The 16926-nt window shown below is 45.8% G+C and overlaps 1 protein-coding gene across 1 annotated transcript; it reads right to left on the reverse strand.

Moving 5' to 3' along the window:
* Window positions 1-4867: 4867 nt before the first annotated feature.
* Window positions 4868-14508, reverse strand: LOC106538711 (uncharacterized). The gene is made up of 4 exons (XM_087711190.1): window positions 14445-14508; window positions 9838-10438; window positions 8525-8651; window positions 4868-6522 (listed from the first exon to the last, which is right to left on the reverse strand). The coding sequence occupies exons 2-4, from the start codon at window positions 10423-10425 to the stop codon at window positions 5456-5458; spliced, it is 1782 nt and encodes a 593-aa protein (XP_087567316.1). The 5' UTR covers window positions 10426-10438; window positions 14445-14508; the 3' UTR covers window positions 4868-5455.
* Between the last annotated feature and the right edge of the window lie 2418 nt (window positions 14509-16926).

Below are 16926 nucleotides of genomic sequence, written 5' to 3' on the forward strand. Positions count from 1 at the left end.
GGCAAAACATTGCATTGCAGATCCTCTCATAATCACCTCCCAGCATCAATGTGTAAACCACAGGGTTTGAATTATGACATCACAATGCATGTTTGATCATCCTTGCCCTTCCTAGATACCTAAAGTGTTTGGCCCAGACTTCTCAACTCTTAAATAAATCTTTCTCTCTCTTCTAGAGAAACTGTGATCTATTGGATCATCCTTTCAGAAATATTTCCTTATCAGTTTTCTCAATGCCTTCAACAATGACAAAGCTTCTAAGGTCATTAACGGCTGGAATACATTCACAGATGTAGAAACTGGGTATGTCTACTCTAGTGAAAAAAAAAGGACTAGGGGACATGAAAGCATTGTTCTAATATTTGAGGGGCTGCTATAAAGAAGAGGGAGTCAAGCTATTCTCCAAAGTACCTGAAGGCAGGACAAGAAACAATAGATGGAAACTAAGCAGAGAGAGAAGCAATCTAACAATAAGGAGAAATTTCCTGGCGGTGAGAAGAATTAACAATTAATTACTTGTTCCAATATCTCAGGGATTGCCACAAAGAAGAGGGAGTCAAGCTATTCTCCAAAGCACCTGAAGGCAGGACAAGAAACAATAGATGGAAACTAAGCAAAGAGAGAAGCAACCTAGAACTAAGGAGAAATTCCCCGACAGAACAATTAATCGGTGGAACAACTTGCCTCCAGAATAGCAACCCATTTTGGACTGTGTGCCAGTCAAACATCAGCATAGGAAATGCTTTGTGCCATTTGGTATGATTTATATTTATTTATAGGCTGCCTGTATTATTTTTACAAATTAACTCGAGGCGGGGAAGATTATCCAACACATCCTCCTCCTATTTTCCCCACAACCACCATCCTGTGAGGTGAGCTGGGCTAAGAGAGAACGGCCCAAAGTCACCCAGCAGGCTTTCATAGCCGAGACTTGAACTCACGGTCTCCCGCTTTCTAGTCCGGTGCCTTAACCGCTAGACGAAACTGGCTGTCGTAAGCTGCTTTAGTATAATGTCTATGTCATAACATGTTTTTATCAGTTTTTGCAAAATCTCAATTTTACAGGTGTCGTGTGTCCCACATTAGGCTGCATTCTAAAAAGTTAATCCATCTGAGATATCTTGATTCAAAAGGTTTTACCCTGCAGACAATACACCCACTTAAAGGTTACAGGAAATAAGAGTTTTAGTTTGTGTGTGTGTGTGTGCATTAAGAAAAAATAATTTTAAAAAAACATAGATCTTAAAATCACACGATTTCTCATGAAACGTGAGCTCCCTCTCATCCCTCCAAGTTTTGATGTGGTCTTTGAAAAGACTCTGATTTCAAGCTATGGTTTCCCTTAATTTGAAAAAAAAATGGCTAAATTTTTAAATGGCTAATTTAAAAAACAAGGGACGAGTGGCTAAGACACTGAGCTTGTCAATCAGAAAGGTTGGTAGTTCGAATCTCTAGTGCCGTGTAACGGAGTGAGCTCCCGTTCCTTCTCCCAGCTTCTGCCAACCTAGCAATTTGAAAGCACATGAATAATGCAAGTAGAAATATAGGTTCCACCTTTGGTGGGAAGGTAACAGCGTTCCATGTGGCTTCGGTGTTTAGTCCTGCTAGCCACATGACCACAGAGACGTCTTTGGACAACCCTGGCTCTTTGGCTTTGAAATGGAGATGAGCACCGCCCCCTAGAGTCAGGAATGACTAGCACATATGTTCCAGGGAAACATTTACCTTTACCTTTAATTAAAAAAAAAAAAAAAAAAACTAACTTTGAGAATAGTATTCCCTGAAAATCCAGTCTGATATTAATGGAGATATTTTACTCTTTTGCATAAATCCATATACTATGATTTGTATGTATGTATGTGTCAGGGGTGGGTTCCTGCTAGTTCTAACCTCTTCTATAGAAGAGGTTCCACAAATCTCCAGTGCCATTTAGAACTGGTTCCAGCTCCTTCCCCCCACCACCCGTCCACACATCATCAAGATGAAGAGCGAGAGGAGGAATTCTGGGAGTTGAAGCCCACAAGTCTTAAAGTTGTCAAGTCTGAACACCCCTGGGATTTTTTTTTTCTAAAGGGTTAGGGGTGCAAAGGTCTTGTAACTTGACAGTTTTTAGACTTGCGTGCTTCAAATGCCAGAGTTTCTGAGCCAACATTTTGATTGCTAAGCAAGAGCGTTGTTAAATGAGTTTCACCACATTTTACAAGTTGACCACTCCCACCCAGTCACATGGTCAGGAAGCCACTCCCACAAAGCAGGCCACACCTACAGAAGAGGTTCTAAAAAAATTTGAAACGCACCACTGATGTAGATGTATATGTGTGTGTGTGTATGTATATGTATTACAGGTAGTCCTTGACTTACAACACCAGAGCCCAAAATTTATGTTGCTAAGTGAGACATTTGTTAAATAAGACGTGTTAAGTGAATCAGTGCAGTTGTTCAACGAATCACATAGTTATTAAATGAATCTGGTTTCTCCATTGACTTTGCTCGTCAGGAGGTCGCAAAAGGGGATCACTGCAACCGTCATAAAAGTGAGTCAGTTGCCAAGCATCCGAATACAGACCACATCACCACGGGGATGGTGCAAGGATCAAGTGTGAAAAATGGTCGTCAGTCACTTCAGTGCCGTTGTAACTTTGAACGGTCACTAAATGAACTCTGGTGTAAGTCGTGGACTATCTGTATTTCCCTCTTTCCCATAGCAATGAATATTTCTGTGCCTGGAAAAAGTGCCATCGCAATCATTGGACTCTTGAAGAAAGCCAAAATATCGAAGGAAGTTTTGTTGCAATACCGTGTTTTCCCCAAAAATAAGACGGGGTCTTATTTTCTTTTGACCTTTGAAATAAGCCCCTGGCCTTATTTCCGGGGAGGTCTTATTATTTCTGAGGTGCAGGAGGTGGCGAACATGGTCTCCTCATGGCTGCTGCTGTGTTGCAATCTTTTCAGGATGTGCTTGTTTTTGGGGGAGGGCTTATTTTAGCTCGTGCTCAAAAGCCCGAATGGAGGTCTTATTTTTGGAGAAACAGGGTAATTCTCGCACCGGATGTGTGAAAGAGACGTCGCTTCTGAGCCAACGTTCTTATTAGCTTTATTCTAATCAGCTTCTGCGAAGAGTAACATGTTTCTATCTTCCTTCCCCGTTGACGGAGATTGTGCCCATCGCTTACTTGCCACAGAGAACCAAATTTTCTGAGAAATTAGTTCAACTATTCCAGCCTCTCTCAGCAGGAAAGCAGGAGCATGAAAAACAAGCATCAGGTTACGGTTAATGATAATTAAGTAAACAGAACAGGTTCAATCCTTTCCAAACGGAGCTTTGCTATACATATGGGATGGCTGGTTTAAGAAACAGACGGAGTAGAAAAGTCATTCAGTTCCTACTTAACAGCAGCCAAATCAGTCGATGCTAAAGAATAAAAACATCTAGGTCACATCTATGGCACGTGTGCCCGAAAGGGCATGCGCAGCCTCACCGAACCCTCTTCTGGGTTTCTGCTGCATATGCGCGCATGACAATTAGTTGGTTTTTGCGCGTGCGGCAGTGCCGCAAAACCAGAAGAGCTGGTCTTCTGATTTCTCTTACGCGCATGCCAGCTGATCGTCATGCGCACATGCACACCAGTAACAGGAAGAGAAGCTGGCCGGTGCGCATGCTGAAAAGGCACCGGGAAGTGAACTTTCGGTTTCCAGCGCGCGCTTTCCCACTTGGCAGCTTCTCTTCCGGGGCGCGTCCCCCGACGAGCACATGCACGCGGCACCTTTTCGTCACTTGGTGCTGAAAAGGTTCACCACCCCTGGTCTAGGTAGCATTTCAGAGGGCAGATTCCCCGTGCTGAAGTACCCACCACTTCAAGTTGCCAAGGTGGCGCAACGCCCCCAGCGCAGCAGCTGGGAAACCATTTGTAATCCGACCTTATGGGCCTGTCAAAACCGTCCCAGTCTGTAAAAGTTCGGAATCCTCGCGGGAATTCCAATGTTTAAAAAGTATTAAAAAGTGTTAAGATGTGAAGCCAGATCGACAGGGCGAAAGTGGCGTCGAGGCATTGCAGAGCAAGCTCCGTCCCTTTCTTATGGGCGGACGTCCGGGCACATAAACAAAAGGGGTGGAGCTTATGTTCACAATGTCACAGGTGCTTTCATCATTCTCCTCTCCACACATACACTCCGGGATGCCTAGAAGTAACATAAAAACCGAGCATTTCGTTTGAAAGAGCTACAGTGCAAAAGAACGCCAGGGTTACCTACAACCAGTTATACATTGCAGTCATTCCCATTCGTTCAAAAACTTGCCAAATTCTTTTGAAATGGCTACCGTATTCTGGAACACCCACAATTGGGACCAGCAGCTGTTGTTAAGTGAAGCGGCCACTAAGTGGGAAATCACGTGACCGTCACTGGGTTTCCCTTTTCTCTATTTTCCCAGTCCTCTGGGATAATAAGCAAAAAAAGGGGAATGAACATGTATATTTACAATCACGGGAGAGAAAGGGATTGCAAGGGAGTAAGTAAGCAAGCACACAATAGGGAATACACATTGAAACCAATGTCTTGGTTCTGGCTACGTAAACAGCCCAGTGTAGTCCCCATTGTGTGCTCTGCTTACTCTCTTGTAATCCCTTTCTCTCTCCATTCTGTAAAGGGGGGAAGAAAAGAGGGTTTTCTGTAGGCAAGCTCTCCTACGCCTGACCTGTTTTCTCCCCATCCTGGCTTACACAGTGGAGAGTTTGAAGAGGAAGGGATTACAAGAGAGCAAGCAGGTCTGTAATGGAGAATACACTGGCTGCTATTGCCACTACATTGCTTTTAATGTGTATTCCCCCATTGTGTGTCCGCTTACTCTCTTGCAATCCACTTGCTTACTCCAATCTCTCCAATCTGCAAGCAAGTGGAAAAACAACAGGACAGGCACAGGAGAAAGCATACTGAAAGGCCGTTGAGGGCAGATATCAGTTGTAAAGTTAGCTTTTCAGCACCAATGTAACTTCGGCTGGTCACTGAATGAAGCAGTCAGTAAGCGAAGACGACCCACATTGCGGTTTCACTGCCTTTGGGAATCTTCACGTCACGGGGCACAGCAATTTTGCCGAGGCAGCTGACAGTCTCATCTTTGTCTTCAGAGTATTTGATGGCCCAAACAGACAGTGCTGTTTCCACACACACATACACACACACACACACACCACAAACCGAGTTTGAGGAGGAGCTGTTTTAAAGCACAGTCAAGTCTATTTCAGATCTTAATTTGAGCGTTTCTTCTGCAAAAAGGCAACCCACCCCTTGTGACCTTGAGGCTGCGGGTCGTGCATGCCTGGTGGTTTTAAGTGCTCAGTGCTGTGAACTTACAAGGAGACAAAGTTGTGAAGACCCCAAAGAGGGGAGGTTTCTCCTGAGAAGAAACCAATTTCCAAACTCAAAGCGAAAGAGTGGCATCCTGTTACAGCTGCCGCCACTACTGGGGGGACTGAGAAAGGTAAGCCGACGGCTTCTCTCGCGCATGCTTTCTCACAAAGTGCTTGACCACGTGTGCCCGCTGGGTGAAGTTCTTCCGGCAGATGGCGCACTTGTAGGGTTTCTCTCCCGTGTGCATCCTCTGGTGCACCAACAGGCCCGAGGAATGCCGGAAGTGCTTCCCGCACTCCGAGCACTGATACGGCTTCTGCTCGGTGTGGATCACAATGTGGGTTAGAAGGGTCGTCTTCTGGTTGAAGCTCCTGCCGCAGTCGGAGCACTGATACGGCTTCTCTCCCGTGTGGATCCTTTTGTGTCGGTTCACACTCGATTGCGTGGCAAAGACCTTCCCGCAAATCGGGCAGGGGCTCCCCTGCCTTCCCTTATACAGCATCGGCGAGCTGTTCATTTTATCGAGGTCGTCGTACGGGCTGATCACGGCTACGTTTTTTTCTTCGGCGATCTCACCTTCCGGCTCTTTCTCGCGCTCTTCTAGAGGGCCAAAGACTCCATCTTTCCACTCCCCTTTCAACTGTCCCGCGGTGGACTCCTTCTTCTGCCCGTTCAACAACCTCCCCAGTTCCATTCTCTGCCGGAAGCTCTTCTTACAAGAAATGCACTTGTAAACCTTCTCCCCGGTGTGGTCGATCTGGTAGGCGTTGACACCCCACTTCGGTTTGAAGTTTTTCCCACAGTCCGAACACTGATACGACTTGTCTCTGGCGTGAACCATCTCGTGGGAGAGCAGGTTGGTCTTCCGGTTGAAGCTTTTCCCACAGTGAGCACATTTGTAGGGCTTCTCTCCAGTATGAATAATGAGATGTCTATTCAGGCTTGATTTTCGGGTGAACGCTCTCCCACAAAGGACGCAGGTGTGCCGTGGCCCATCTTTGTGCTGTCTTGGCGGGACAGTGAACCTCCAGAGGTTGACCCCGTCCAGCTCGCTCTCTTTTGAGTTCTGCGTTTCGTTTTCTTCGGGGTAGTCAATGACAACATCTTCTATCTCCGATCTGTCGAAAGCGTCTGTCTGATCTTCTTCGATAGGTTGATACATCTCTTGGTCGCTTTCTAGAAGGGGGGGGGGGGAGATGTACAACGTTATAATACTCTAATTATTGTAAAACGCAAGTAACACACCATATTGTTTGGCGACAGTAGCATTTATACAGATTATGAACGTTCTCATGATTTAGCTAACTTAAGCCTTTAAAGATTAAAAAAGGGTTTACCGTATCTTTCGGAGTATAAGACGCACCTTTTTCCCTCAAAAAAGAGGCTGAAAATCTGGGTGTGTCTTATACACTGAATAAAGCATTTTTTTGCCTCCTGAAACCCCGCCCACTTCACCAAGATGGCCGTGCAGAGCCTTTAGGAAGCTTTTAGAAAGCTCCTGGGGGCTGGGGAGGGCAGAAATGAGCACAAAATGGCCCATTTTTTGCTCAATTTTACCCCCCTCCAGCCCCCAGGGGCCCTCTATAAGCTTCCTAAAGGCTATCCATACCCTTTTATTTACGAAAAACAGGCCCGTTTTTGTGAAAAGTGGACCTTGTTTTGCTCTTTTTTGCCCCCCCCCCCAGCCCCCAGGAGCACTCTGCACGCCCCCTAAAGCCTATTCATGCCTTTTTGGGGGTAAAAAACGGGCCCATTTTTGCGAAAAACGGGACGTTTTTGGGAGGTCTGCAGAGTGCAAAACCTTTTTTTAAAAAATTTGCCTCTTCAAAACCTTGGTGCGTCTTATACTCCGGTGCGTCTTATACTCTGAAAAATACGGTATGTCAATATTACTAGTAGTCCTTGACTTACAACAGTTCACTTAATGACCGTTCAAAGTTGCAACAGCACTTGAAAAATGCGACCTACGACCGTTTTTCAGTTACGACCTTTGCAGCAACCCCTTAATCTTGTGATTAAAATTCAGGTGCTTGGCAGCTGGTTCATCTTTATGACAGTTGCTGTGTCCCAAGGACATGTGATCCCCTTTTGCGACCTTCTGACAAGCATAGTCAATGGGGAAACTTAACAACCAGATTACTCACTTATCAACTGCAGTGGTTCGCTTAACAACTGTGGGACAAAAAAACTCACTTAACAAATGTCTCACTTAACAACAGAAATTTGGGGCTCCATTATGACCGTAAGTTGAGGACTTCCTGAATTATGATTTCTAAAATGTTGTAACCATAAATTGGATTATGCAGAGTTGAGCATACACTGAACAATTACCCCAGTGTTTCTCAAACTTCGCAACTTTAAGCTGTGTGCATTTCAATTTCCCACGCTGGCTGGGGAATTCTGGGAGTTGAAGTCCACATGTCTTAATCTTGCAAAGGCTGAGAAACACTGACACACACACACACACACACAAAATTACGTATGAGGGGGCTGGGGGTGTGTGTGTTTACAGCATAACTCTGGATCACCTCAAGCAATTTCAACCAAACTTGGTATACAGATGACTTACTCTCTGGAAACAAATACTGTGGGGTAACACACGGGTGTGTGTGTGTGTTGTTCTGTTACAATACAGCCTGTTGTGCTTTAAAAAGGCTTCTACTGTACAGCACAGTGGAATTGCCATGGTAACGGCTTCACAGTACTCCACAAGGGGGCTCCTTGTGAGATAAGGGGGAAAATCTAACATTAGAAATTACGTTTGGTCCGGACACTTTCCCCCCTATAAATAAATATACGGATAACGCTGGGTTATCAGTTAGTAGCATAAATAAAACACATATGCAGAATACACACAGGGCAAACCCAAAATGTGAGTCATGCCCCTAGGTGGCATCCTCTGCCATGATCTGTGCCACCTAGAAAGATTTTTAAAAAAAAAAAATTAAAAAGAGGAAAATGGAAATTGTTAACCCTCTTGCCCATAGTTAACTAGATAAGTTAACATGTATTGGTTTGACAATTGCAAAATATATATATATATATATATCCAGGAATTGGAAGCCAAGAATCAAGCACAATTTAAACAGAATGCATGTTCAATCACCACACTAAAAAGGATTCTATGAAGTATTTGGTTTTCTTAACACCCAGAGCTGAAGAAACAGAAGATTCTGACCTAATAAGGAAGCGTCTTCATTTCCCTCCAGTTTCATCTCTTTATAGGGAGGTCTCTCTGGGGTCCCCATCGAAGGCTCTCCAGAATCACAGAAATCTCCAGCCTGTTCATCAGCTGGACTTGAGACCTAAAAGAACAACAACAACAAACAAAACAATGACAGAAGATTAGAATGTTGAGAGTTGGGATTATTACACCTTTTGGATGGAGATAGGTTGAAACTAAACAAAAAGGAGTTCACTGTATTTTTTTTACCCATGGTTACAAAATGAAGAATTGCTCAAAAGTGGAACTTTTCAGACCATCTATTCTCAGATAATTGGCATGCTGAGATAAGCTCTTACAGGCAAAGTCACTGCTAAAATTCAAATAGAGACTAATTTTATCAGATTTCACTACAGATGCTATATAGGTTGATTAGTAAGTAACAATAATAATTTCTCTTCTGATAAATTTAGTGCTATTTGAAAACTATTGTTGATTTGTGTTGTTCAAAGGTGTTTTTCTTCAATTCTTGTTTCTTCTTGCCTTGTCATTGTTAATTGCGATTGTCCGACCCATTGCGACCCCATGGACAATGTTCCTCCAGGCCTTCCTGTCCTCTACCATCCTCTGGAGTCCATTTAAACTCACATCTACTGCTTTGGTGACTCCATCCAGCCACCTCATTCTCTGTCATCCAATTCTTCTTTTGCCCTCAATCGTTCCCAGCATTAGGCTCTTCCCCAGTGAGTCCTTCCTTCTCGTTAGGTGGCCAAAGTATTTGAGTCTCATCTTCAGGATCTGATTTCCTTCTAAAGAGCAGTCAGGGTTGATCTCCTCTAGGACTGATCGGTTTGATCACCTTGCAGTCCACGGAAGTCTCAAAAGTCTTTTCCAACACCACAGTTCAAAGGCCTCAATTCTTAGGCGCTCAGCCTTTCTTATGGTCCAACTTTCACAGCCATTTTTGCCTTATGGAATATTAAACATGAACAATTAGATTAAAAACACCTCTAGCGTTAGAAACTTAGGTGTCATCGGGGGTGGGTGGGTGGGTATATGACCTTGGATGGGTCATAAAGAATGGTGCATAGTCTGGGGAGGGGGGTATTCCTGGACTCAAAACTCCTATTTGAAGGGCAGGTGGCAGCCCTGGCTAGGAAGGTCCTTGAATCAGTTCCCAAGCATCCCAATGTAAATCACATGACCGTGGGAATGCTACCATGCGTGTAAGTGTGAAAAACGGGCATAGGTCACTTTTCCAATGCCGTTGTCACTCCGAACGGTCACTAAACGGACTATTGTACGTCAAGAACGACCTGCCTTCTCACCTGCTCTTCTGCCTCCTCTGCCTCTTGCTGCCTCAGCAAGAACTCCTCCGCCAGAGCAACCGCCACGGAACATGTCTCCGCTCCGTATCCCCGAATTCTTCTCTGGATCTCCATCGGCAGGATCTCCAGGAACTGCTCCAGGATCACCAGCTCCAGGATCTGGTCTTTGGTACGTCTTTCTGGCTGCAGCCACCCCCAGCAGAACTTCTTCAGCCGCTTGCAAGCCATGCGGGGACCTTCGGATGGCTGGTAGCAGAACCTCCTGAAGTGCTGGCGGTGGGCCTCCTCGGAAATGGTTTGTTCGTCCTGCTGGAAGCCGGGCGGGATGGTGACGATCCTTCTCCCGTGGCTTTCCGAGTCACCCTTGGGTGGGGTGTTTCCCCACATGGAGCAAGAGGACTCTGCTTCTTTAAGGAAATTCTGCCATCGGTCTTCCCACGTTGTCACCTGCCCTTCTTCCGGTTCCATTTTAATCTGGGATGGCATCGCTACAGGCAAATCCTCCCCCACAATCCCGGTCACAACCAGCTGGAGGCTCCCCTCAGATTCAGCAGTGGGGCTGCCTGCAGCTTCCTTTTCGGTTTTCATCCTTGGGGTATCCCTGGGATCAAATAAAATAAAATAAAATAAAATTCAGTTGACATTCATCAATGGGCCATCAGCGACAATTGCTATCGCTTACCAAAATGGGGCATAGCATCCTCCCCTCAGTGTGACTGTGGGGGTCTCAGCCAAACTGCAGATTGCATTGTGACCGGCTATGCCGGTCCAGTACCGGTAGTCCTCGACTTACAACAGTTCATTTAGGGATCGCTCAAAGTTACGATGACACTGAAAAGGGACGGATCACTGTTTTTCATGCTTAACACCATAGGAGTATCCCCATGGACACATGATCAAACTTCGGAGATTTGGCAATAATTTATGAGGGTCGCATGTCCTCGAGTTACATGATCCCCTTTTGCAACCTTCTGACGAGCAAAGTCAACGGGGGGGGGGGGGGAGAGCTAGATTCACTTAGCAACTGTGTTACTAACTTAATGACTGCAGTAATTCGCTTAACTACTGTGACAAGAAATGTCATAAAATGGGGGTACATTTCACTTCACAAAGGTTTCACTTAGCAACTTAAGAAATTTTGGGCTTAATTGTGGTCATAAGTTGAGCACTACCTGTATCTGATTGTTTTGATGTAAACAATACTGCGCTTCCAATGGTTAGATGGCCTAGACCAAGGGTGTCCAAACTTGGGAACTTTAAGACTTGTGGACTTCAACTCCCAGAATTCCCCAGCTACCCTGGCCTCTTTTGGATCTTTTTAACATTTCTACTTTATTTGGTTCTACTAATCAAATTGAAATGTTAATGTGTACAGGCAGTCCAGGAGTTACAACAGTTCAGTTTGTGATTGTTTTAAAGTTACAACGGCACTGGAAAAAAGCGATCAATGGTCATTTTTCACCCTTACGACTGTTGCGGCAACGTGTCACATGATTTACATTCAAATGCTTGACAACTGATTTACATTTATGACGGTTGTGGTGTCCCAGAGGATAGCGGTAGCACTCAAGACTTATGTGCCGCTTCTTAGCTCTTTACAGCCCCATTCTAAAGCGGTTTACAGAGTTAGCCTATTGCCCTCAAAACGATCTGGGTCCTCATTTTACCGACTTCAGCTGAATCAACCTTTAGCCGGTGAGGCTCAAATTGCCGGCAGCCGGCAGAAATAGACCATATATTATTTCAGACAAATGGCTCTCCAAGAAAAAGAGAAGAAGAAAATATATGGAGTTGCTAAGAGTTGACATTGACTTGATGGTACATAATCGAACGATCAGCTGGGAAAAGGCCTGAAATTAAAAGAACTCGCTGGGGAATTCTGGGAATTGAAGCCCACAATATTTAAAGTTGCCCAGGTTGGAGGCCCCTGATATATAGATGATGGCTTTGAAGCCCAAGCCAATCTGCAAAGGGGATTGCCTTGTGTGAAGCGAATTTATAATGTTGATTAAATTATAATTTCGGTCCATATGCCCAGATATTATATTCAGATGTGATGCGCCGGCAGCCCTCAGTTGATGATGATTTATTTAGTAACTATTCAAAATTACATCTGTGTTTTAAAAACTTACAAACAGTCCTCGCCCTTACAGCCATCAGTGTCCCCGTAGTCTCGGGGTGTGAAAATTTAGGCACCTGACATATCGATAATCATCACAGTACCAACATGATTGCCGTTTGTGACCAGCAGGTTTCCGACAAGCAAAGTCAGTGGGGAAGCCAGCGGAGAAAGTCTCATGTGACGTCTCACTTAACAACCACGGCCATTTGCTTAATGACCACAGTAAAATAGCTGGTAAAATCGGGTGTGGCAAATTTTTCCACCTCCTATTTTGGTCATAAGTCAAGTACTGCACATCCATAATTATAATGGATGAAAACTGGGATTTAGAATAGAAAAGAATGGGATTCTTTATGGGCCAAGTGTAATTGGACCAGATCAATCCTTCAATAAACCTATTAAAAGTTTGAGCCTGCTTTTAGATAAAAGAAGTTCTCCCATTTAAAAAAAATGCATGTTAACTGGGTTACACGCTGTGTGAAATCAAATGCAATTCCTTCAGTTTTGCCCGAGAGCATTGGATGAACCCAGCTGATGGCAGTTCATTTGATAAACCACGATTGAGCAAAAACAAGCTTATTGCAAAGTCTAACTCAGTGTTTCTCGACCTCAGCAACGTTTAAGATCCGTGGCCTTAGCTGGCTGGGGAATTCTGAGAATTGGAAGGGTGAAGCATCTTAAAATGTTTCTGCATTTGAGAAAAATGCTATGTGGGAGCTGGGTGCCCACAGCATCCATTCTTTGAAGAGTCTAGATGCCAGCCAGACAGTTAATTGCAGCTGTTGGCAGTTGAAACACCACCACCTGGGAGATCAAAGACTTCTCACTGCTGTTATCAGTATTTTATGGTTTTCTCCTTTCTCTGGTGGGAAGAAAGGAAACGATAACGGAAGTTGTGGGCAAAAATGTAGGAAGGGAAGACGTTAACGAAGAGCATAGAGACTTAGGTTCAAGGTTAATCCTCATCCTGGTGGGCTGGTGGGATTATGTGCCCATCATGGACTGTGTTGGGGATTGAGGGAGGGAGGAAAGGATTTAAATGCCTGTTTTCTCATGGTTTGTAAGCGATAGTTTATGGTTTCTTAGGTGATGCAATACAGTCTCTGTCTCAGACCAACCTACTTCACACAATAATAGCTGTGAAATTTTCTATCCTCAACAGAAGGAAGGAAGGAAGGAAGGAAGGAGGGAGGGAGGGAGGAGGGAGGAAGGAAGGAAGGAGGAAGGAAGGGCTTAAATGCTTGCTTTATCAGTTTTTAGCCACAGTTTATGATTTCTGAGATGAGACAAATATAGGTAGTCCTCAACTTATGACTACAAATGAGCCCAGAATTTATGTTGCTGAGAATTTTGTTAAGTGAGTTTTGCCCTATTTTACTATTTTTCTTGCCACATTTAAGTAAATCCCAGCAGTGGTTAAATTAGTAACCTGGTTGTTAAGTGAGTCCGGCTTTCACACTGCCACATATTTCCACAGATAAGTCCTAGGAATGAAATAGAATTACAGAATGATGGTCTTTCTCTTTGTTCCTCCTGTGCTAGGTTAATACAGGCAGTCCTTGATTTACAACAGTTCATTTAGGGACCCTCAGAGTTACAGCGGCACTGAAAAAAGTGACTTAGGACAAATTTTTCACACATACAACCGTTGCAGCATTCCCACGGTCCCATGATCAAAATCCAGCCACTTGGCCACTGGCTCATATTTATGACAGCTGCACTGTCCTGCGATCCCCTTTTGCAACTCAACAAAGTCAACGGGGAAGCTGGATTCACTTAACAACCATTGCTACTAACTTAACGACTCTAGCGATTCACTTAACGATCGGGGGTCCTTCTGACAAACAAGTCAGTGGGGGAAGTCGGATTCACTTTACAACTGTGTCACTAACTGAACCACTTGCCATGATTCCCTTCTTAAAAGGCCTGGCCAAAAGAAGGTCAGGAAACGGGGCAAAACCCAGGGAGCAAATGTCTCGCTTAGCTGCAGAAACGTTGGGCTCAATTGTGGCCGTAAGTTGAGGACTACCGGTACAATACCACCCCATCCCACCCACAACCAGCCTGTTGGACCCCTCCTCACTCCCTTTTGTGATTCTTCCTAGAGCCGTCCCCCACCCACCCACCCAAAAAGGAGATCCCCCTTTATTTGGGGGGGAAGGGGATCATCCCAGGATCGATCTGTTGGTCGTGATCAACAGATCACCGCCCGACCGGCTCGTCTCCTGATTCTGCCGTGGAGGGGAGCGAGAAAGAGGCAACCAGCCCAAAGTCACCCAGCCGGCTTTCACGCCCAAGGCGGCACTAGACCTCGCCGCCTCGCTTTCTATAGCCCGGTGCCTTTAACCACTAGACCACACTGCCTCTCCTCCTCCTCCTTCTTCCCCCTACCCCCGGGTGTCGTCCCCCCCCCCCGATTATCCCCTCTCCTGACCCCCTCCCCTTCCCCCTCCCCCCGCCGGACAAAGCAGCCTCCGAAACTCACAGCCGAACCTCCCGAGTTGAGAAATTCAAAATCCAGAGAGTTGGGGGGGGAGGGGCGGAGCTTGGAGGCGAGGGCTGGGAAAGGTGGGGGCCTTCGACGTTCCTCACGCACGCACGCTCGCTGGCGCCGGGCTGACGCACACGCCGAGCCGCTCTAGGAAGCCGGCGCGCTGCTCCTATTTTAACCCTTTGGCGGGAACGGGCTTTGGCCGCGAAAAGGAAGCGCAAATATTTCCCGTCCTTTCGCGACCTTCCCCTAATTCACCGAGTTCATCCCGTTAACACGTTGCAGACACGAGTTGTGGAAGGCTAACCACTGGTTATTATATTTTTAAAAAAAGATCTGTTTTTATTTTTCAATCAGAATAGACCTAACAACCACGTTACTAACTAAGCCAGTGTTTCTCAACCTTAGCAACTTGAAGATGTCCGGACTTCAACTCCCAGAATTCCCCAGCCAGCGAATGCTGGCTGGGGAATTCTGGGAGTTGAAGTCCGGACATCTTCAAGTTGCCAAGGTTGAGAAACACTGAACTAAGCAACTGGAGTGAGTTGCTTAACAACCTCGGCAAGAAAGGTCATAAACCGGAGCCAGGTCCACCAATTCAACAGAACTTTTTGGCTCAATTAGAGTCAGAAGTCGGGGACTATTGGAAGGAGGGTTGAAGAAGTTCATTCCCTGCGCCAGATTGCTCTATCCCCCCACCCACCCTCGCGTCTTCACGGGGGCGATCACGTGACGCCACGGGATCACGTGAGGAGCCCTTTCTTCTTCCTCCTCCGCCCCTCCCTCCCTCCTCGGGGCCGGAAATGCGAGAAGGGAGACGGGAGGGACCTCCCAAGCCACGGAGCAGCCGCGGTTAAAACCAACGAGCCGCGGAGGTCTAGAGAGGCGTGGGAATTTGTGGGCGTGGGGGGGGGGCGGCGCATTTCTCCTCTTGACACTCCGGGATGTGCAGTTCGCCGTCGGTGCGCAGAGGAGCCGAGACGGCGGCTGCGAGCGGAGGGTGGGGAAGCGGAGCCGCCGGTGCAAAAGAGCGGGTGCCTTGGGGCTGCGGCTCCTAAGGGAAGGGAGGGCAGGCAGCCCGCTTCCCACCCATCCCAATCTTAGAGGTAAGTAGGTCTAACCAAGGCCATCAGCCACAGCCATCCACTTCTGGGAGGGGGAAGATGGGTTCAGACGACTTGCTGTGCCAGCTTTGGGTTTTTGCGTTGGGTGTCAACCGGCTGGGCTCTGGGTCGGGGGGGGGGTGTTGGGTGGTGCATGTCTGGTTCATGCTTTTTTTTCAAGAGGCAACTGGACTTTCGGGGGGGGGGAACCATCAAGACCTGGAGGTTTGAGAATCTCCATAGACCTAGTATAGTATATAGCCTTTATTGTCTTTGTACATCATGTCCACAACGAAATTGGTTAAATATTGGTTAACATGCCTGATTTAACTTGATTAACTTAAAAGATGATTGTGGGAAGACTTGTAAACGGATTTTGTAAGCCCTTGACTTCTTTGTCAATGACGAACAAAGAAGAGCAACTAAGGTGGTTAAAGGTCTGGAGGCTAAAGCATACAAAAAACGGTTGGAGGATTTGAGTTTGGCTAGTCTAGAGAAAAGAAGGATAGAAGTACACTATATTGCCAAAAGTATTCACTCATCCATCCAAACAATCAGAATCAGGTGTCCCAATCACTTCCATGGCCAGAGGGGTATAAAATCAAGTACCTAGGCATGCAGACTGTTTTTACAAACATTTGTGAAAGAATGGGTCGCTCTTGGGAGCTCAGTGAATTCCAACGTGGAACTGTGATAGGATGCCACCTGTGCAACAAATCCAGTCGTGAAATTTCCTCGCTCCTAAATATTTCACAGTCAACTGTCAGCTGTATTATAAGAACATGGAAGTGTTTGGGAACAATAGTAACTCAGCCACGAAGTGATAGGCCACGTAAACCCATCCAACATCAGTGTATGACCTCACAAATACGCTTCTGGAGGATTAGTCAAAAATGCCCATAAACACACTCCTGAACCTTGTGGACAGCCTTCCCAGAAGAGTGGAAGGTGTTATAGCTGCAAAGGGTGGACCGATGTCATATTGAACCCTATGGATTAGGAATGGGATGTCACTTACAGTAAGTTCATATGCGAGTAAAGGCAGGTGAGCGAATATTTTTGGCAATATAGTGTATTCCAGTATTTGAGAGGCTTCCACAAAGAAGAGGGAGTCAAACTATTCTCCAGAGCACCTGAGGGCAGGGCAGGAAACAATGGGTGGAAACTAATCAAGGAGAGAAGCAACTTAGAAGTGAGGAGAAATTTTCTAACAGAACAATTTAGTGGAACAGCTTGCCTGGAGGAGGTGTAGAGTCTTCATCAATGGAGGTTTTTAAGAAGAGACCAGACAGTCATTTGTTTGAAATGGGATAGGATCTCCTGCTTGAGCAGGGAGCCAGACTAGAAGACCTCCAAGGTCCCTTCCAGCTCTA

Source organism: Thamnophis sirtalis, unplaced genomic scaffold, assembly GCF_051295495.1.
Source record: "Thamnophis sirtalis isolate CommonGarterSnake01/CBP01778 unplaced genomic scaffold, rThaSir2_p1.2 scaffold_3, whole genome shotgun sequence".
Taxonomy (NCBI): Eukaryota; Metazoa; Chordata; class Lepidosauria; order Squamata; family Natricidae; genus Thamnophis; species Thamnophis sirtalis.

What these genes read in the sequence shown, in the direction of transcription:
- LOC106538711 (XM_087711190.1), bottom strand. Translation starts at nt 10,425, where the DNA reads ATGAAAACCGAAAAGGAAGCTGCAGGCAGCCCCACTGCTGAATCTGAG. An exon ending in CAGAGGAGGCAGAAGAGCAG is followed by an intron (nt 8,652 to 9,837) that starts GTGAGAAGGCAG and finishes TTGTTCTTTTAG; the next exon opens with GTCTCAAGTCCAGCTGATGA. An exon ending in TGAAGACGCTTCCTTATTAG is followed by an intron (nt 6,523 to 8,524) that starts GTCAGAATCTTC and finishes CCCCCCTTCTAG; the next exon opens with AAAGCGACCAAGAGATGTAT.